Consider the following 22,910-nt stretch of genomic DNA (forward strand, 5'->3'; position numbering starts at 1 on the left):
AAGCCCCAAAATGAGATATTTTCTAGACACCTACTTACGACTCGCCGACAAGAATCAGGCGAAACATTAAGAGCCTTCAGACACTGGGCAAAGATTGCAACTTCTGTCCAACGACGGCATTAGAGGCCCAAGAGCAACACATTTTGGGTGCCTTCATTAACGGCTTATGTAATGCTCAGGTAATACAATGTCTTCTTGAGAATAAGAGCCTTACACTTAAAACAGCTTACGAGCAAGCCTATACCTTCGAATGTGATATACAGTGTTTATTTACAGCTAGACACTGTGGGTGCCGCGCTAAACTCACCTGTTCCTACTGCTCCCTCCCCACTCATGATGATAATCCGACGGAACTTCAAGAACAATCAGTCACTGCCACTTTAAAGCCTGCTATTTTTTTTGGCTTATCTAAACACCTCTGAGTTTCATGCCCTGCCAGAGATACTCGTCATAAATGTGGAAAACTTGGTCAGTTTTCAAAGGTATGCAAGTCTTCTAAAACCACTTGTCAAAAATATACCTGCAATTTTAGCCGCCTTCCCTGATCGCCTTTCAAAAACTAATGTTAAAGTAAAAATTAACGGGAGATCTATGAATGCTCTGCTCGCTACCGGTAGCTCAGAAAATTTTATCAAAGAAAGCTTTGTAAAAACCAACAAATTGTATTTTGTCCCCTCCTCCAGCAGAGTAATAATGGCAAACGCATCATTGTCTGCACAAGTTGTTATTGTTTGGTAGACTCACACTCACAGATTAAAATTCCATTTTCAGTTCAATGCTTACATTGAAAGTTTGTGGATTGGCGACAACAAAAATCCAGTACCCGTCACTTTTTGAAAACCTAACTGAAAATTGCAAACCCATAGCAGTGAGAAGCAGATGTTTTTCTTATAATAATAAAAAAATTCATTGACACTAAGATAAAAAGACTATTCGAGGAGGATATAATTGAGCTTAGCAAATCACTCTGGAGGGCTCAGGTAGTTATAACCATTTCTGAAAACCATAAAAAGAGAATGGTTATAGATTACTCCCAAACCATAAATAGATTTACTCTGTTGGACGCCTTCACACTACCCAGGATAGATGAAATGATAAGTGTAATAGCCAAATATTGAATGTTTAGCACTCTGGACTTGAAAAGCACATACCATCAGATCGCTATTAGACCTTGAGACAAGCTATACACAACTTTTAAGGCGAACAATCGACTATGTCAATTTCACAGCATTCCTTTTGGCGTTACAAATGGAGTAGCCAGCTTCCAAAGGATAGTCGACCAAATCATAACGACTGAGAAACTGGAAGGCACATTTTCGTGCATTGACCTCACAGTATGTGGCCATACGTAATAAAATAGAAAACAACGAAAATCTCAGACGGTTCATGTCCGCCATCGACAAATACAACCGTACCCTGAATGATGACAAATGCTCGCTCGGACAGGACAAAATAAACTTACTGAAGTATACCATAAGCAAAGATCATAGCACCAGATGCAGATCGATGTAAATGCCTCCAGATGCCTGTCCCTAACAATCAGCCTTCTCTTCGACGTGCTATGGGCATGTTTGCTCACTACTACCAATGGATTGCATTCTTCTCAGAAAAGATACATTCATTAACACAAGTAGAGACATTTCCTCTGTTCTGTTAAGCCATGGGGCATTTGAGGGACTGAAAAAGGACATTGTGAAATCAGTAATTACAACAATAGACCTAAATATTCCTCTGGTTGTTGAAACGGATGCGTCAGACTGTGCTATTGCTGCTTCTTTGGGACAAGCTGATTGTCCTGTAGCCTTTTTTTTTTTTTCACAGGCTGAACAAAAACACCCCACAATTGAAAAGGAAGCCTACGCCATAGTCGAGGCATTAAGAAAATGTTGACACTACCTGATCGGACGCCACTTTAAACTTATTACTGACCAAAAATCAGTTGCTTTTAAGTTCAACTCTAAGACTACAAGCAAAATAAAGAATGAGAAAATAACGAGGTGGAGAATTGAACAATCTTGTTTCTCCTTTGACGTCGGCTACCGACCCGGCAAGGAGAACTTAACAGCTGATACACTGTCAAGAGATGTACGGTATCAAGCGGGGGACAAACTCTGAACGCTACATAAAAATATCTGTCACCCGGGTATTACTCGAATGGTTCATGCTGTGAGGTGTAGAAACTTGCCTTTCTCAGTGGAGGAGGTAAAAAGAATTACAAATTCCTGCCGAACATATGCTGAAATAAAGCCTCAATTTTATAAACTCAAAACTAGCATTTTAATAAAAGCAACACAACCGTTTGAAAGACTCAATCTTGATTTTAAAGGACCACTACCAAACAAAACAAGAAACCAATATATATATTAAATGATGCGGATTCACGGTTTCCTTTTGTCTTCTCTTGCTCAGACTACTGCAATTATACAATGCCTCTGTTCACTATTCACTATTTTTGGAGTTCCTGCCTATATATATTCAGGCCGAGGAGCTTTTTTCATGTCAGAGCAGCTTCGACAATTTCTACAGGAATGAAGAGTAGCTATAAGCCGGACAACTCCTTAAAAGTAACAGCCAATGTGAAAGATATAACGGCATTGTTTGGAAGACTGTTCAGTTGGCTGCATCAAATAACGGATGTTCGATTGATAATTGGGAACATCTCCTTTCGCATTATACAACATTTGATCCCTATTGTGTACCATCACGCATGCCACCCCACATGAAAGGTTTTTATCTTTTCAGCGACGGAGTTCAGCAGGAGCTTCACTACCATCTTGGCTCTCCCGATCCGGTACTGTGATTCTGAGGCGACATGCATGTTACACCAAGAATGATCCTTTGGTGGACGAGGTAAAGCCAATAGAGGTGAACCCTCAGTATGCTCTAGTACAACATGCAGACGGTAGATGAAAAACCAGTAAAATAATCCAACTCCGACGGTATATATATAAACAATATATATATAATTTATTACGGCAGCTAATACATTAATTGAATAAATATGCAACACACTCACGATTAGAGTTTAACAGTTAACAAACACATAAACATTACGACGCCATATTGAAAAGAAAAGTTTGTTAACTCTGCCTTTTTATAAGGGAGATAACTTAACAAATTATATGCATATTAATGCCAATATAAAGGGAGACAACTTAACAAATTCATCTTTAAAAGTGTTTTTTTTTTCTTTTTTGATTTTTAATTTCAATCATTCAAACTGCCTTGTTGTAAGACACTTCTCAATAACCAAGTGGATGCACCCCGTTTAGTGAGGCAGTCTGCCAATTGTCTTCCTGTCTCTTGCCATTGGAGCTCTTCAATCTGTCCATTTTCCACAAGTTCCTTAATACCACTGATTTCGATCCGTACTCGTTTTTCTTTGACAGATTTTGTTGATTTGACCGCTTCATAGAGAGATTTACAATCAGTGACACAAATTATAGGTAGACTCTTGGGATTTGTTCTTCCTGTTGTCAATTCACCAAACAGGGTGGAGATGAAGACAGCCATATCAATAGCTTCAGACATTGAAATTGTTTCTGCAGCTAAGGTACTGTGGACAATCCGTCTGATTTTCTTTGAGTTCCACCAGATCGAGGAGTGAGGAATATGACATAACCCCCCTGACTTCCACCATCAGGAAGATTTCCCAAAGCGGCATCACTAAATATCATCAAACATAACTGATCATTGTCACCAAGATGTTGATACCTCAGTGATAGCTTGGATGCCGTAGCTTTTCCAATAATTTTGTTGGCAGTTATCAGGTCCTTTATGGTGCTATGGTTAATATTAGTCGCTAGACTACAGACATCAAATAATAAGTCCGGTCGGCTCTAATGCGCTAACCACAACAATTGGCTGATCTTGGATCTGAGTGAATTTATCTCAATTTCTGTTAGCGGTGATTCTTTTTCCATGGTCCTTGAACAATCTATTGGAATGGATGATATACTGTCGGTATATTTGTTTTGGTTTATTAATATTTCTGGACCGTAGCAATTAAGCTCAATTCCACAGTATTTGAAGGCCTTACTATCCTCTTTTCCAATTTTAAATTCGCTGCGTATTTTGCTGATGGTATTGTTGAATGTCTGGTCCCCTGACCAAATGAAGTCATCTACATGACACGCCAAAACTCCAGCTAGGTTACCAGATTTACTAATCCAGTAGAAAACTGTAGGGTCCATTTGGGACATTACACCGCCATTTTCAATCATAACTGATTTCACTTTATTATACCACTGCAGAGAAGCATCACTCAGTCCATAGACGCACTTATTTAGCCGCCATATCTTGTCACTGAAAGCTTCTTTGGGTGGTCTGATGTATACTTCCCTATCCATAGTGTGACCCTGCAAAAAGGCAGTTTTTATGTCTATGGAGTGTAGACTCCATTGATTTTGGGCTGTTAATGCCATAATAAGTCTTAAGGATTCATGAGCACAGGTTGGTGAATCCTTTTGAATGTCATTCTTGGGTTCTTCAAAACCTCTAGCGACCAGCCTTGCTTTTTGCATAACCCCATTAGGTGTGTTTTTTAAACTACACACCCAGCGCGTAGATATGCATTTCTGTCCTGCATCATCTATTTCAGTAAAAACATTGTTTTGTTTCCAGCTGTCAAGTTCTCTTTTCTTGGCCTCATCGAATTCTCTACCTGCCACCATCATTATAGTGTCTCCTTCTGTGGGTCCTATCAGTGGTTCTGCCACATTAAGATCCGTGACTTTACTTAAATCTACCGACATCTCTTCATTCTCCAAGTTTACTGGCCTTTGGATTTTCACATTAAACCAATGTTTGTTTCTGCCGGTGGCTTTTCCAGCCCGACTTATTATTTCCGCCTGTATTTGCCCATTGCTTCCCTTTTGTTTGTATGTGATGATGTTACCAGGCTTTATCTTGGCTATAGGATCGGATTGTGGGTCATTTTTTGTCCCAACCTCAGCTGTTTCAGTATATTCCTCATCAGATGTTTCATAATTATAGTCCTGGCTATCAGAGGTTTTTGATGCTACTGAAATTTCATTAGAGTTTACATCCACAAGTGGTGAGTTACACAAACGCAATAGACCATTACACCAGGGTGAATATGCAGCAGTGGTAGAGATGTCTATGTTAAAATTTTCAGCCATATCTTTCATTTCAGCATTGTCGAACTCACCTCCCATCCCAGATCACTGAACATTCGTTTAGGTGCTCCATGGATACTAATCCAGCATTGAATGAATTTTTTTACAATTTTAGATGACTGCTTAGTGTTAGTGATGCAACCCGCACTGAACCGGGAAAATTCATCTATGATATGCAAATACCATAGGTTAGGTTCGAGTTGATGAAGATCCATGGCTACAGTATGGTTGTAGTCATTAGCTAAGGAAAAACCAACAACTGGTGCAGGTTTTTATACTTCCTACATATTTCACAATTGGCTACATTTTTTTTCCAAAATTTTAGCCACCTCCACAACATCTGAGCCAGCAGACTTTAATACCAGTTTTAATTTCTCAGCTGAAGCATGTCCAAACTGCCTGTGCAGTTTTTCTAAACTTTTTATTTTTTCTTTATCGGTCATGTTATCAACAATTAGCACATCGGAATGGGAGTTTCTTGTATGATGACCACTACCAAGAATATCTACACAGTAATGTCCACTAGATGTGAATTGTAGGTCCACTGGCTTCCCAAACATGATAGCTTTGTCTGAATTAAGATCCAGAACAGCTCCAGCCCTCTTCAACGAAGCTTTACTCAAAAGCAGAGGAATATCAGCTTGAATTACCTCAGCACTTATATTACACCTAGTGGAACCTATTATCGCCGGTAGAGTTACCTGGGTAGAGGAGTTTATAATTTTTCCGTCGCCAAATTGGAAGGGTCTATTACTTCTCTTAATAATAATATCTTCTTGGTTGATATTCTTTTTATATTCATCCAACCATCTTTGGCCACAAACGGTCCGAGTACAAGCTGTGTCAATCACTGCCATGTTCAATGACTCAACTAAAAAAAATTACTTGGAGAATATTCATCGTGTGAGAGAAGTGTGATGTTACACTCTTCCATTTCTGTTTCTTTGCTCCAATTCGTCTGTTTCGGTTAACCTAACAGCTTCACTTTTGTGGGGGCACTCTCTCCACCAATGCAAAACGCTCTGGCAAATAGAACATTTAGTAACTTTCCCATATCTGTTAGTAGGGTTCCCGTTTCTAAATCTATTAGATTTTCCCGTGTCTGATCTAGGAAAGTTACGGGATTTTTGTTTCCTTGATGTTGTTGCATATAAAGCGGTGTCCTGCTTTACAATAGGCTCCTTATTAGAAGGTATAACATTTGATTCTCCAAATATACGTTTTAATGCGGACTTCATGTTTTTATATTTCAATTCTGACGAAGCACACGCTGTCAATGCGAGTTGGCGCTGTTGATAATCCAGGCCTGACTTATCTAATAGTTTAAAAGCTAGGACGGCATCCAGCAAAGTCATTTCAAACTTGGTACTTTTGAGATATCTCTGGTCGAATTCTATAATATATTCAGAGATACTCATGTTTTCAGGCCGCTGGAATTTATCAAAGTTTTGGTAAGCCTCGTACATAGAGTCTAGATAATCCTTTAAAAACAAATTGTCTAATACATTAATAAGATTCGACATACCTTCGTCTGTGTTGAGTTCTTCCACTTCAATTCCCATAGCTGCCCGTTTTGCATTTCCGTTAAGTGAAAGGCTAACAGCCAATGCCTGTTTGTTCTTTGGTAAATCCGTCATCATTGTCCAAATCTTTATTTCATTTTTCCAGCATGGGTAGTCGTTCTCATCAAATCTAGGGGGATTTTTGTAGTTAACGGCCATTTCCTCTTTGTGGTCGTTCGTTAAAAAAAAAACTTCAATTATTGTTCCGTAGATCGTTTTCGCTCGCAACTACGCTCTGCTACCATGAAAAACCAGTAAAATAATCCAACTCCGACGGTATATATATAAACAATATATATATATAATTTATTACGGTAGCTAATACATTAATTGAATAAATATGCAACACACTCACGATTAGAGTTTAACGGTTAACAAACACATAAACATTACGACGCCATATTGAAAAGAAAAGTTCGTTAACTCTGCCTTTTTATAAGAGAGATAACTTAACAAATTATATGCATATTAATGCCAATATAAAGGGAGATAACTTAACAAATTATATGCATATCAATGCGAATACAAAGGGAGACAACTTAACAGTAGATGTGTCTGTCAGAGACCTGATGAAGCGAGATGCTCGCTGGGCAAAACAACAAACAGCTCACTTAAAATTAATTTTTCTTTTTTTGGAGGGGTTAATAATAACGCCATAATCTGTCAATCTGTGAAATAACTGCTGCAGATGCTGTAAGTGTTCACGTTCTGATGCACTTGCCATGAGGAGATCGTCGATATATGCATAGACGAACGGTAGTCCTCGCAAAACTGCGTTGATAAAGCATTGAAAAGATTGCCCTGCATTACGTAATCCAAAGGGCATGCGTAACAATTCAAAAAGGCCAAAAGGAGTTGTCATCGCAGTCTTAGAATCATCCTCTGGGTGTACGGGAATCTGGTTGTACGTGCGAATAAGGTCGATTTTGGAGAACTCTGTTTTTCCGTGAAGCGAGTTAGAAAAGTCTTGCAGATGCGGAATAGGGTAATTGTCCGGAGTAGTGCGATTGTTAAGTGCGTGGTAATCCCCACATTGCCGGCTGATTTTTTTGGCACCATGTGGAGTGGCAATGACCAGTTGCTATTAGAGGGTGGAATAATGCCTAAATCCAACATGTGCTGAAATTCTTGTTTAGCCGCCCTTAAACGATCGGGTTTAAGTCTCCGCGGGCGTGCACTCCTTGTTTGGATATGATGAGTGACATTGTGTTTAACGTTGTCACCGTTAAACGTAGGACGAGCTAATTCCGGGAAACCTCGCAGCAAATCTGTATACGGATCCGTTGTGTCTTTACGTATAACTGGGCTGATCTCGGTCGACCCACTGATTATGCCTTGCACGGAACGTCCAGTGTTATTATCAATGAGTTTGCCACGTTTGACATCTACAAGGATGCCGAAATGGTGCAGAAAATCCGCCCCTAAAATCGGAACGGGTAGCTTTGCGACGATGAAGACCCAACATAGTGCGCACTGTAATCCAAGATTTAATGTTATCGATGTCTCTCCGTAAGTAGGAATGGAGGAGTGATTCACTGTGTGTAGAAATAAGTTTGATTGAGGACGATTCTCTTTCACGAACTTCTTAGGGATGATACTGACTTCCGCACCGGTATCAACGAGAAATCGTATACCAGTGGTTCTATCAGTCACGTACAGGGTGCGACGAATGTTGTTCTTGCCAGGAGTGTCTGCCGCTCCTACTGCCTGGCCTGAGCGTTTCCCGAGAGACGTTTCTTCGTATATGAACATGGCTGGTGGCATTGGTAAGCTCTTTCACCGAAACGCGTGTGGTACTTGCAGAGCCCACCGCTGTTCTGAGTGCTGCTAAATCGCCAGGGACGGACTCGCTCAGTGGGGTGCTTATGCATTTTTGGTTTGAGCTCGAGGCCACGTAACTGTTCATTCAGGTCGTGAATCATTTGAGCCTGTCACTCTAGTTCCTCGCGTATATCCGTGGAGGGGTTTGCGACGTTAGGCAGGGCATCGTTAGAGTTGTGCGTGTGAACTGGGGCTATGGAAACGGTCACGTCCATAATTTTGTCAGCTAGGTCCGCTAGCTCCTCAATGGTTGTGGAGTCATTCGAAGAGGCGAGTATCATTTGAATACTCGATGGCAGTCTATTGACGAAAAGTTGTTTAAGTATGTCCGGCGGTAGTGAGTTCTCACCCATCAACAGCTTCATACATCTGAGTAACTGAGACGGTTTCCGATCTCCGAGTTTTTCTTCTATGAGAAATTGACGGAGGCGTTTCTGCTGTGAATTGGTTGTCCTATGAATCAATTCCGATTTGAAATAATCGTAGCTGATCGATCCAGGGGGTGACATGATCAGGTCGCGAACCTCCGCCATTACTTCATGCGTTAATGCGGCCACCATGTGGTTGAATTTCGTCACATCGCTCAGGATCCTTTGCGTGTAGAATTGGGCCTCTACGTGTGCGAACCATAAGTTGGATCGTGCGTCCAAAAAGGAGGAATCCTCAAAATAGCCTGAGTAGCCGTCGTTGAAGGAAGCGCCTCACTGTCCATCGTGGGGAACGCGTTGAAGAGAACGATGACCACAGAAAATCTCCGTGAGATCATTTACGCCTAGAAAAACCGATGTGCTGCTATGGTCGACATGTACATCATTCGGCGTGCGCGTGGTCGCTGAGAAATTTCCCTTGTGTAAGTACAGGTAATTCTTCCTTATTGATAATATCCACAATTCCTTGTGTGTTCTGCCAAAGTTTGACGAAAAAAAGGGGTCACCAGTGAAGCGAGGTGCTCGCTGGGCAAAACAACAAACAGCTCACTTAAAATTAATTTTTCGAAAACATTAATAAGAAAACAAATATTTAGAAAAATTAATTAAAAACAAATAATCAGGCTTGGCTTGTTATAAGAGGTGTAAATTTATTTGCCCTGGTGTATCACACTCGTGTTTATTTTGAGTCCAAAAAAAAAAAGAAGAAGAAATCCTTCCCGACTGGTCAAATGTTTTTGGCGTTAAGTTAGAAAGAAACGATAAATTAATTTTCTTTAGAAAAGCCGTTCGGGTAAGGAGCGGAGTGAATAGATAAGAAGAATGTTTTTCTATTTTTTTTCGTGTGGTTTCACCATTGGAACCGGCACAGGGTGTGTCACGCACGAGCGACAGAGCGTGGCAGTAACGCGTCTTACTCCTCTGGTGTTCGCGAGCAAAAGAGAGCGAGAGACTCCTCGAATTTAACGCCACGGCTTTTTTTTGTCTTTTTTGGAGCTCTCCGGAAATGGTGAATGTTCAATGTCACTGTCAAAATTAGTTCCGGGGTAGACGCTACACTGACACCTGTCAGAACGTACCAGGACCATGGACAAACCCCTGAGGATAGACCAACTCCCCCTGACACTGAAGCCTCCCTGGAAGATCATGGCACTCTTTGCTCCTGACATGTTGTCTAATGACACTGTCTCTGTTGGGGCTCCGTCAGATACTTTAGATGGGTCAACACCTTAATCCCTGATAGATGAATGACTAACACTAAAAAAACGTGTTCATCCAGAGACTGACTCTGACGTGGACCGGCCTACTCCTCTAAGAAGAAAACATTTTGGTGCAAGGTATTTTAGAGCTCACAGACAGGCTCGCACCGAAGAACCTCCCTGTTTGAGTAATCCGACCCCGAATCATGGACTGCCGAGGTGGCCACCGCGAGTTCGGAAGCAGCCTGGGCATTTAAGGGACTTTCTTTCCTATCAGTGAAAAATTTGGTATGGGAGAATGTTGTGAATATGGATTATCTCCTCTTTCATAATCCAAGCTATAAAAGCTGTACATTTTCTCTTATCAAGTAGACAACTAGTAAGATTCTTAATTGAATAAAAGATTACTAGATGGAATCTCTTATCCTGTTTTCATTGCAATATCATAAAAAAAATTTTCTTTTAAAGTGCCACAATACACGCCTATCACTAACTTAAATACTTTTATGTCCGAAATGATGATCACTAACTCCAAGTCTGAGATAATGATCATATAAAAACACGTCTTTCGTTGGCCACAACATTTGGTAAAATCATATAGCAATATTAAAGAATAATCATGCTTCTTTTCGTTCAATAAAGTTGCAGGGAAAATTGTATTTTGCATGTCATTCGCTTAAGAAAAGAAAGGGGAAAAGTCTTAAACCCGGGACCTGACCGACACGAGACAAACGCGTGTCTTATACAAATTGAGACACGATTGGTTTGACAATATAAAAAGTCAGCATTTCTTCAATTAAGAACGATTTCGTTTTTTTTTTTTTTTTTTTTTTTTTTTGGATCGATGTCAGTACGGTGTGTTGCATGAGGGACCGAACAAGAGTTTTCACCGGCTGGAGTTACGCCCCCTTACCGGTGTACTCATGTTTGTGAGATGTAAATAAAGACGCCATTTTTATAGAAGCTGATCTGTCGTTATGTCTTATTCAATCTATTGACATCCTCGATAATAACACATGGTGGCCGCGAGTGGGATAAAGATATGTCTAAGTAAGATGTACAAAAGGATAAGAAGCGGAAAGTTATTTGCAGAAACAGATAAGTAACTTTATTGTTCTTGTTTAAAATTGTAATTCGTACGTACGTCACGTGGAGAAAAAATAATGTCGGAAGGAAGCATGGAAGAAACAAACAGACCAGTGGCTGGCATAAGACCACCAGCGCCCTTATGTATGGAAGATAATTTATCGGCGAACTGGAAGTTGTTTAAACTGAAATGGCATAACTACGTATTTTTACGTGTTTGACGAGACAGTCATTACAATATCAAACGGCACTTTTGCTTCACACGTTGGGAGATGACGCATTGAAAGTTTACTACGGATTTCAATTTCTAACACCTGAGGATGAAAGAACACCCACCGAAATTATTCAGGCATTCGATAAATACGCTATAGGGGAAACGAATGAAACCTACGAGCGTTACGTATTTCATTCTAGAAAGCAAGGAGGATCAGAGACTGTGGAATCCTTTATTACGGCACTTCGGACGTTAGTAAAAACGTGCAATTTTTGTGACAATTGTGTTTCATCAGTACTCAGAGATCAGGTACTGCTGGGAATACACAACCCCCAGACACAAGCTGAATTATTGAAAATAAGACAGTTAGACTTACAAAAATGTATTGACATTTGTAAGCTGTCTGAAAATGCCACGGTCCAGTCCAGAATCCTAAGGCCTGAAGGAGTGAATAAGGTTGATTTTAAACCGAGGAGAAAGACATCGGCACAAACTGACAGAGATTGCTGGGCGTGTGCACTGCGGCATGGACCGAGAAAAGAGTTATGTCCTGCATTTGGCAAGACCTGTTATCAATGTAATGGGAAAAACCACTTTGCCGCGAAATGCAAAGTATCAAGGAAAAAGAAGGTGCAGGCTGTCAAAACCCAATATGAGGACCAGGAAAACGACAGTAGTAGTTCAGACTATGGACAGGTAGACAGCATAACGATTAAGGAAAAGGTGAATGCTGTGAGTCAAGAGGTAATAAAGGCGGAAATGATGGTGAAAGGAAAACCAATTGCTTTTCAGCTCGATAGTGGAGCGTCCGTGAACATATTGAATGTGAAACACGTGATTGGAAAAACACTGGAACATTCAAATAAGACTCTTGTCATGTGGAATGGAGCAGAAGTGAAGCCGTTAGGAGAGTGTCGAGTTAAAATGATAAACCCCAAAACTGGACAGAAATATGCAGCTAAGTTTGTCATTGTGAAAGAGGATTTCCACCCCTTACTGGGAGCAAAGAAAATGGAACTCGTCACAATCAATAACGACAAATTCAAAATGGTCGCCAAAGTTTCCCAAATGAATGAATCCAGCACCCAGTACTCGGACAGCATTATCAATGACTTCAGAGATGTATTCAAGGAAGAATTGGGTCAATTACCAGGAGAGGTACATTTGCAGGTAGATCCAGGAGTAACACCAAATGTTGCAGATCCACACGGAGTATACCAGTGGCACTTAAAGACAAGCTAAAAGTCGAGTTGGAAAAACTGGTTAAGAAGAATGTTATTGAACCAGTGAGCGACCCAACACCATGGGTAAGTGTGTTAGCACTGGTAACTAAGAAAAATGGAAGCCTGCGGATATGTATAGACCCAAGACCACTGAATAAGGCTCTGAAGAGGGAACATTTTCAGTTACCTACACTGGACGATTTACTACCAGAACTGGCTGACAGCAAGGTATATTCTACCCTGGATCTACGAGATGGATTCTGGCATGTAAAATTAGACGAAGTCAGCAGTCGCTTAACAACATTTGCTACACCATACGGTAGGTTCCGGTGGAAGGTTTTACCTTTCGGTATTTCTCCAGCTCCAGAGATATTTCAAAAGACCCTTTTTAACAATGTGTCCGATTTGGAGGGGGTAGTTAACAAAGCGGATGATCTTCTGGTGATTGGGAAGGGTAAAACGATGGAAGAAGCAACAATTGATCATGACCTAAAACTCAGGAAACTGTTGCAGAGATGTCGTGATCGCGGGATGCGATTGAATGCTGGAAAATTGAACTTACGACAAACGTCTATATCTTTCCTGGGACACATAATAACCAGTGATGGTTTACTTCCTGATCCTGGGAAGGTAAGAGCCATAAAAGAGATGCCGTGTCCAACAGATGTGAAAGGAGTGCAACGATTGGTTGGATTCGTGAATTACCTGGCAAAATTTCTACCACACATATCTGATGTGATGGCCCCAATTCGAAATTTAGTGAAGGCAGATGTGCCATGGACATGGTCCCAAATCCATGAAGAGGCTTTTGTGAAAATTAAAGAGTTAGTGAGTGAGGCACCAGTGTTGAGGTACTATGACCCCAACAAATCTTTGGTCATCCCATGCGATGCAAGTGAGAAGGGCATGGGGGCTGCACTACTACAAGAAAGTCAACCCCTAGCCTATACCAGCCGTGCACTGACCGACACAGAAACTCGGTATGCACAGATTGAAAAGGAACTACTAGCAGTAGTCTACGCATGTGAACGGTTTCATCAATATACGTTTGGTCGACAGATAACAGTGCTAACCGATCATAAGACACTGGAGGCGATTATGAAAAAAGAATTGGTGAAATGCCCAAAACGACTTCAAAACATGCTGATGCGACTACAGGCTTACGATGCTACAGTTCTGTACCATCCAGGTAAGAAAATGTTCCTTGCAGACACGCTATCAAGAGCATACATTTATGCATTGAGCAGTGAAGATATGGACGATGAAGATGATGTCAAAGAAGCAGAATATATTCCTGTAACAGAGAGAAGGCTGCTTGAACTGCGCTCAGCCACGAAGGAAGACAGAAGCATGTAGCAGTTACAGCAAGTAATTCTGGAAGGATGGCCAGAAGAAAAAATACATCTTGACCCAGAGGTGAGACCATATTTTAACATGCGGAATGAAATGACGGTGCAAAATGGTTTAATTTTCAGAGGAAACCGGGTAGTGGTTCCACTGACACAGCGGGCGGTGTTGAAAGAAAAGCTGCATTCCACACACCTGGGAGTAGAAGGATGTTGCAGAAGAGCAAGAGAATGCTTGTATTGGCCAAATATGAACAGTGACATCAAAGACTATGTGTCAAAGTGCCCCACATGTAGAAAATATGAAGTGGCCAACCCGGCAGAACCATTAATGGTCCATGAAGTTCCTGACAGACCCTGGGCGAAAGTGGGAGTAGATCTCTTTAAGTTTGCAGATAGAGACTATCTCTGCACAGTTGACTACATGAGCAACTTCTGGGAAATCGATCATCTTCTCAATACACAAGCAAAGACAGTGATAACTAAACTTAAACACCATTTTGCACGACATGGAATACCAGATCAGGTCGTAACTGATAATGGGCCTCAGTTTAGTAGCCAGGAATTTTCTACCTTTGCAAAAAAGTGGTGTTTTACACATACACCTGTCAGTCCATACAATAGCAAGGCAAATGGCAAAGTAGAATCTGCGGTAAAGATGGCAAAGAACCTTTTCCGGAAAGCGATGGACGATAAGGCTGATCCATACCTAGCAATGTTGGATCACAGGAATACGCCAGCCAAAGGTCTCTTATCACCAGCTCAGAAGCTGATGTCAAGGAGAACAAAAACACTTCTCCCAACCAGGGAGGATTTACTCAAGCCAGAATTGCCCAAAAATCTGAGAAAATCAGTGAAGCAAGACCGCAGGAGGCAAGAACATTCTTTCAACCACAAAGTAAAACCACTTAAACCATTGTATCCTGGAGATGTAGTACGGATGAAACCACACATAAATAGTCAAAAAGAGTGGAGGAAAGCTGTTGTATGGAGAAGACTGGATGAGCGATCATACCATGTAAAAGTGGATGGGGACGTATATCGACGGAATAGAGTAGATTTGAAGAAAACTGCAGAGACACCCCCACTCACATCAGGAATACACCAGCCATATGAAGTGCAGAGCGAGTTACCCAAGAATACAGGACAGAGTACAGAAGAGATATGTAACTCAGAACCACCTCAATATGAAGGTGAAATAAGAGAAAACCTCAACCCGACCCCATCCCTAACAAAACCAAGTCCGGAAAGGTTGCGGACAACACGGTCAGGAAGAATAATAAGAGATCCTGTGAGATTCAAGGATTTCACAACATAAGTGAAAGGGCAGAATAATCCCTGTTAGGTAGGAGGGTAGTCAGCCCAAGGAATGCCTAGATCACTGTGTTTTGTAGACTGTTTTAATTCTTATTAGACTTTTTGTTGTGTTTTTTTTTTGTTGTTTTGTTTGCCTTTATCTTCTGTTTTTATTATTGAGAAAAGGGAAGATGTTGCATGAGGGACTGAACAAGAGTTTTCACCGGCTGGAGTTACGCCCCCTTACCGGTGTACTCATGTTTGTGAGATGTAAATAAAGACGCCATTTTTATAGAAGCTGGTCTGTCGTTATGTCTTATTCAATCTATTGACATCCTCGATAATGACACACGGTGTACTTTGAAATCTGGTATCCGTTGAAGAAAGCGTATTTTCAGTAACGTCAAAACAAGGAACGGGACAGATTTTTGTTACGTGTGCTTCTTCGACGCAGTGAACTTGGCGATCTGAAAATCATTCTTCTTTTTCAACGATTAGAAAAGTTTACAAGGATTTTTTTTATCACTTAAAATTTTGCATTGTGACAATTTGGAAACTCCAAACGGAATTGTTGCCCTCTATTATATAAAACCAGTTTTTGCCTTTAATTTTATTGTTTCCGTTTCTTCTTGGGTGGTTTTTGTTTATCTGGGTTAATTGCTTGTCGAAACTATGAAAACGTATTCACGCGAGGATATCATAATAAATGCATCTTCACGCTCTATGATTTTCTCTTCATCGATGACAAAGGAAAATTGATTAGAAACACAGACTTGCATATTGGAAGGTGTTACGTCGTTGCGACGTTGCACACCATTAAATCCAATCGGTAAATCATTTGCATACCTCTTTGTTTTGTTTTTAACTTTTATTCACCCACAAGACATATTGCTACTTATGTCGAAGGTTTACAAAATTGGACGAACGATGGAGTTAGTGATTCAATCCAGCTTTATTAATATTTAAAATAAAAAGAAGAGGAAGAAACTAATTTCTTTTATTTTCCAAAACCAGATTGACTTCGTTAACCAAACGAACAGAGATTAAAAAAATAAAATAAACGTGTTCATAAAAAGATTATTTTCGTGAAATTATCTTTTTAGACAGGACGATAAAAGAAAAAAGATTATTCGTTTACAGAAATGTACACGTTATTGTTATTAATCAAGAATTGTAACAAATCATGCGATGGCTGGCGAGTATGCTAGATAAATTTGAAGTTTGCACGCCTTAAATATGTTAGAATAACAAATATTTGATAAGAATGGAATTTATAAACAAATAACAATCGAGATGAATACAACAGTAAACAATGGTAAACAACAGTAAACAATGGTAAACAACAGTAAACAATGGTAAACAACAGTAAGCCATGGTAAACAATGGTACACAACAGTAAGCAATGGTAAACAACAGTAAGCAACGGTAAACAACAGTAAGCAACGGTAAACAACAGTAAGCAACGGTAAACAATGGTAAACAACGGTAAACAATGGTAAACAACGGTAAACAATGGTAAACAACGGTAAACAATGGTAAACAACAGTAAACAATGGTAAACAACAGTAAACAATGGTAAACAACAGTAAGCCATGGTAAACAATGGTAAACAACAGTAAGCAATGGTAAACAACAGTAAGCAACGGTAAACAACAGTAAGCAACGGTAAACAACAGTAAGCAACGGTAAACAATGGTAAACAACGGTAAACAATGGTAAACAACGGTAAACAATGGTAAACAACGGTAAACAACAGTAAACATCAGTAAACAACGGTAAACAACGGTAAACAATGGTAAACAACGGTAAACAATGGTAAACAACAGTAAACAACGGTAAACAATGGTAAACAACAGTAAGCAATGGTAAACAATGGCCTCATTTTGTTGAAACAGCAAAGATGATACAATTGTGATTTCGAGTTTACAGGACAAAGAAATAGATTATTATATAAGAAACAAGAATCGTAAGAGTCGGGGAATGGAAAGCGACCGACATTGAATTATTTAGTTCACTAAACTTTTGGTTCAGTCATAGAATTGTTTGCTTGGCGAAAGCACCAATTCTTTTATATCCGGGGAGTAAATGGTGCGTTACAACTTAAGATGTCATATTGGGCTCGAGACTAATCACTACGGTGTCAATGAATTTGAAATAAATCAATATTTGCACAAAAAAAAAATATGACTGTTTATTACTGTTTAAAGAATTGTGTTTACTGTTAAATTGTGTTTTTTGAATTATATGTTTTGTGTGAAACCCGTTAAAAAGAACTGCTTCATGCTCACATGTTTATTGTATGTGTAGCGGACTGGTGGTATATTATATATATATATCCCCCAGTCCTACAAAATAGGTAAAATGAATTGAATTGAGGAAGAAACGAGGAACGTGTTAAATTGAAATAATCGAACTAGAATTTATTTCGTGAAGAAACAAATTACATGAAAGGGTACATCATGTTTTTAGTTTGGCGTGCGTCTCTCGTGTTTAGTTTGGCGTGCGTCTCTCGCTGTGAGCTGGTGTACGCTAACGTACACACGTACGCACACATACGCGCACACATGGGCAACGTCACTTCCCTTTAAAGGAAATCCACACATGCGCAAAGGACACCGGAACTACAAAAGCAAGAGACCTAAGCTTTTTCCTTCTTTTCGATTCGGCTCCCGACCTGGGTGGTCGACGGACTAACTGTTCTCTTCGGGGCGCGCCCGCACGCTTCACGTCCCATGTCTGGGGCAAGAGCCAACAGACAGTACGTACACCTTACACGCTTTCTCTCTCCATGGCCTGGATTGACTTTCTCACTCTCTCTCTCTACAACAATAGACTTTCCCACACAGCAGCCTTAGCTGCACAAATAAAAAATAAAACCAAAAACTTCGAAGCAAAAATGATAAATAAACTTTTTGCAACAAACCCAAGAATTGTCTATGGGAGCCTCGTTAAAGAAGAAATAAAGGTGAGCTCCCCACCAACACAAGAAGTTGAAAACCTCTGGAGGCCACTCTATGAGGACACTAAAGTACATCAAGAAAACAACTGGATAAATACCATCAAAGAGGAGACCAAGGAGAAAGAAAAGATGCCAGCTCTAAAAATTACCAAGGAGGCTGTCTGCAGGAAGGTAACTCAATGCAGTAATATCAAGACTCCAGGAATAGAAATACCAAATTTCTGGCTGAAAAAACTGAGCGCACTTCGTCATCACTATGCCAAGGCATTCAATAGAATCATCAGTGGAGATGAAGAGCCGCCTGAGTGGCTTACTGTGGGCAGTACATCACATTCCATGTGATTTTGCTCCTTGCGTTTGTTGCAGGATAATTTTTTTTTCTTTTTTTTATGTTTGTCGAGCTCGAATTTTTCTTTATATTCGGTATGAAGTCGACAGCCCCGTGTTTATTTATCTTAGCCGAGTCTGACGAGGGGTGTTGTCATTGTTGTTTGTTGAGATTCTTGTCGGTAGTAGTTCACTTGTTTTTTTTTGTTGAAATGTTCGTTTTTTTTTGTTTTTTTGTTTATCAAACAAAATGTGCGTCTCGCTCAAAACAATTCATTTAAAAAAAGTAGGGTCACAATGCGTGTTCGTTTCACGTCAGTCGCCAGTTTGTTGCGGGACTTGTGGTATAGAAGGAAATGCGTGTTCATCTCACGTTCGGGTGTCACCAGTTTGTAGCGAACTGGTGGTATATTATATATATATATATCCCACAGTCGTACAAAATAGGTAAAATGAATTGAATTGAGGAAGAAACGAAGAACGTGTAAAATTGAAATAAACGAACTAGTATTTATTTCGAGAAGAAACAAATTAAATGAAAGGGTACATCACGTGTTTAGTTTGGCGTGCGTCTCTCGCTGTTAGCTGGTGAGAGGGAAAGTCTATTGTTGTAGAAAGAGAGTGAGAAAGTCAATCCAGGTCATGGAGAAAGCGTGTAAGGTGTACATACTGTCTGTTGGTTCTTGCTCCACACATAGTAGACTTGAAGCGCGCGGGTGCGCCCCGAAGAGAGCAGTTGGTCCGTCGACCGCCCAGGTCAGGAGCCGAATCGAAAAGAAGGAAAAAGCTTAGGTCTCTTGCTTTTGTGTTTCCGGTGTCCTTTGCGCATGTGTGGATTTCCTTTAAAGGGAAGTGACGTTGCCGATGTGTGCGCGTATGTGTGCGTACATGTGTGGACGTTAGTGTATGTGTGTATGCACATGAATGTGAGTGTATGTATGTGAACGTGAATATATGTACGTGTGTGTACGTATGCACGTATGTTTGTGTGCGCATATGTGTATGACAAGAAAAGTTGCTTGAGATGTGAACATGTGTTTTTGATTGAGACTAGAAAAGGCTTGCACACATATATTGATATTTCTTTTGTTTATTCATTAAAAATAGTTCCTTTGTTTGTTCATAAACAAATTATTTCCTTTTTAATAAAATAAAATACGTCTCAAGTGCGCTTGAAAGCCAAATTACAACACGATGTTACGAAAATAAAAAAAATATATTTTACTTGCTTGAAATTTATGTTTTAATTTCGGAGTCAAACTCAGTATCTTGTTTCTTTTTTTCTTCTTCTTTCTTGCCATGTTCTAAAGTTGGAGAAAGAAAAGTCAGTAATAAAGATCTGCGCTTTGTCTCTCAGCGGTTGTATTTTGAAATGTCGGGAACATTGGCGACACGAGATTAACTACTACGAGATTTATTATTGACTTTTCTTTCTCCAACTTTAGAACATGGCAAGAAAGTAGAAGAAGAAAAAAGAAACAAGATACTGAGGATGGAGTTTGACTCCGAAATATAATTAAAACATAAATTTCAAGCAAGTAAAATATCTTTTTTATTTTCGTAAACTTGCGTTGTAATTTGGCTTTTAAGCGTACTTGATGCATACTTTAATTTATTCAAATTAAATCAACGCTTCTATAACGGAACTTACACCTCTGGCGTTAATGAGAAAATGTCCGACTTTTGATTGAGATTTAACTTTTGTTCTTTTCTATTTCAGTTGAAAAACGAAAGAAGATGAAGCAGCTGACAACCTCTAAAAATGAGGGAATTAAATTTGCTTTCACTTACGGTGATGCTACTGCTGCTGCTGCTGCTGCTGCTGCTGGCCACCATAATGATAATAATTGTATAATTGCTCCAAAGCAGTATTAACGAATGGATTTAGGTTGAGACTTGCGATGATTCCTGCAGTCGATGTGTCCAACTAAGCATTCACATTGATCAATTAACAATTTTACAGATTTAATGGAATTATTAATTTTTAATAATAATAATAATAATAATAATAATAATAATAATAATAACAACAACTTCTTAGTATCTTTCAAATTACAAAAAAAATACAAATGTTTGCATGAACGTGGACTATAAAGTACTTTTCAACTTAACTTCCTAATTTAATTATTTTTTACACTAAAGATACAAAATACAAAAACAAACGATAAAAGCGACAAATATACATTTGGAAGCGAAAATTCTGTATTCTCCACCAAATGCAATAATACACACTGAACACACGCATATGCACATACATACACATGTACACGTATATCCACTCATACCCAATGTGAAACAGAAAAAAAAACTCCACCAGAAACAAATACAATTATAATTCAGAATAAATCAATAAAAATAAACAAACAAAATAATCATATCCATATAAAACGGATAGGAATGAACTGATAGGAAATTGACATCGACCAATAGGCTCTGCCAAACGATTGTGGAGAAAGGAACGCATGATCCCGTGACGTCAGACTTGTGTTAACTATATGAACTATGGAAAAGCAGAAGCGACTTAATGATTTTTAAAACCTTTGATTTTTAAAACCTTTGTCTGCAATTAATAATTAATCTTTGTAATAATTTTGTTAGGTTTTAAGATTTACACAATTTAATGATTAATAATATTATAAACATTTGTATATTAAATATGAAATACGGTTTTACTAAATATGTACGAGTGTTCATTTGGTTAATTGCCGGCTTCCATACTTTTGTTTGGTAAAAAGAGACAAAGTAGTGGGTTTACCAAATGTTAATTTTTGTGCAATAATATTTTTAATCGGTTTTAATTTGGCGATAAAATAGCGGGCAAGGGAGTCGTGTTTATATTAAAACTTAATATTTAAAAAAAAATTAAAACACAATTAATTAAAAATCTATGTTGTAACGGAACATTTTGAAATAATGGAATTTTAATCGTTTTAATCATTTAAAAAGTAATTAATTTTTAGGAAGTTTTTTTTCTTGGCAATTCAACTGAATATATTAATTATATTAATTAGAAAAAACGCAATTGAAAATATAATAATATTAAATTTATATAATTTTTTTAATTGCAACTTCAAGGTAAGTTTTTGTTTAATACGTGTATTAAATTTTTTTTAAATAAATATTTTTTTACCTATTTGAACGCTTATATTTCATAATAAATAGAACTTTCGATCGATGTAAATATATTTTGTTCAAATTTCGAAAAAAAAAATAGGGGTGGGGGCACGCACTAAAAAAAATATTTCCCCTCATATACTTTACGGAAACTGCATTTTATATGTACTTTCATTCTAAAATGGATAAGTATCGAAAATTTTACGAAAATCTCACTATTAGTTGATTTTTGCTAGATTTATTAAACACTGGTGTGTTTTCACGTTCGGAATGCTTACTACATGGGAACGTTATTTTAAAGCGCACGATTTTCGTCTCACAATTTCATTATTTTCGTACGATGAAAAAATTTTTTTTAATTATTACTAGTTTATTTTGTCCTTCTTCTTTTAAATGGTACAAAAGTTATATTGATAATATTAATTTATAATAAAGTTATATTAATAATATTAATTTATAATAAAGTTACATCGTTTTACATATGGCCGGGGGGTTAATTCTGTGGTGACTTTTGGAGGTGCTTATCGACCAAACAAGGTTTACTTTTAATAATTATTTACAAGAATAGAAATTTACTGTAAATCCAATAAATATTTCCTATTACATTTTTTTGTCAAATGTGTAGAAAGAAACCATTTATTTGTAGACTTTATAAATTTCATTAAACTTCTTACACACACACACACACACACACACACACACACACACACACACATATATATATATATATATATATATATATATATATATATATATATATATATATATATATATATATATAGCGTAATTGCTACCATAATTGCTACCATTATCTCCATCTTCACGTTTATTAACAGTAATTTTGAATTTAATTTTATCATAACTATTGGTAACATTATATTTAATTTTTAATGTTTACTTGTAATTTTGCCTTTATTTTTATTTTATTTATTTTATTTTTCTTAATATTAATTTTTTTTTTCATATTCAATTTTACATCTAATTTATGTCCAACTTTATTATTACTACTATTATTATAATTGCCATTACTATTATTATTACCCTACTATTATTTGGTATATTTTTACCACTCTCATAAGTAGCCATGGTTTCTTTGCTCCCTCATTTTAACATTAATATGTATACTTAACCTTTTGCATCAAGTTATACGCACTCATAGTCATTGCCACTCTAATCTCCGACCGCACCCTTATGATC

The 22,910-nt window shown here is 38.4% G+C and overlaps 1 protein-coding gene across 1 annotated transcript in view; it reads left to right on the plus strand.

Annotated features, from left to right (window-relative positions):
* The window catches only part of LOC145255525 (uncharacterized), a 152,787-nt gene extending 130,365 nt beyond the window's left edge, over window positions 1-22,422 (plus strand). Inside the window, exon 3 of the mRNA XM_080113985.1 lies at window positions 20,320-22,422. Within this exon, the coding sequence (XP_079970111.1) occupies window positions 20,320-20,474 (155 nt within the window). The 3' untranslated portion in view covers window positions 20,475-22,422. The remainder of the gene's footprint in view (window positions 1-20,319) is intronic.
* Window positions 22,423-22,910: the final 488 nt, after the last annotated feature.

The sequence above is a fragment of the Euprymna scolopes genome, chromosome 31 (assembly GCF_053919585.1).
Source record: "Euprymna scolopes isolate OS-2025 chromosome 31, ASM5391958v1, whole genome shotgun sequence".
NCBI lineage: Eukaryota > Metazoa > Mollusca > Cephalopoda > Sepiida > Sepiolidae > Euprymna > Euprymna scolopes.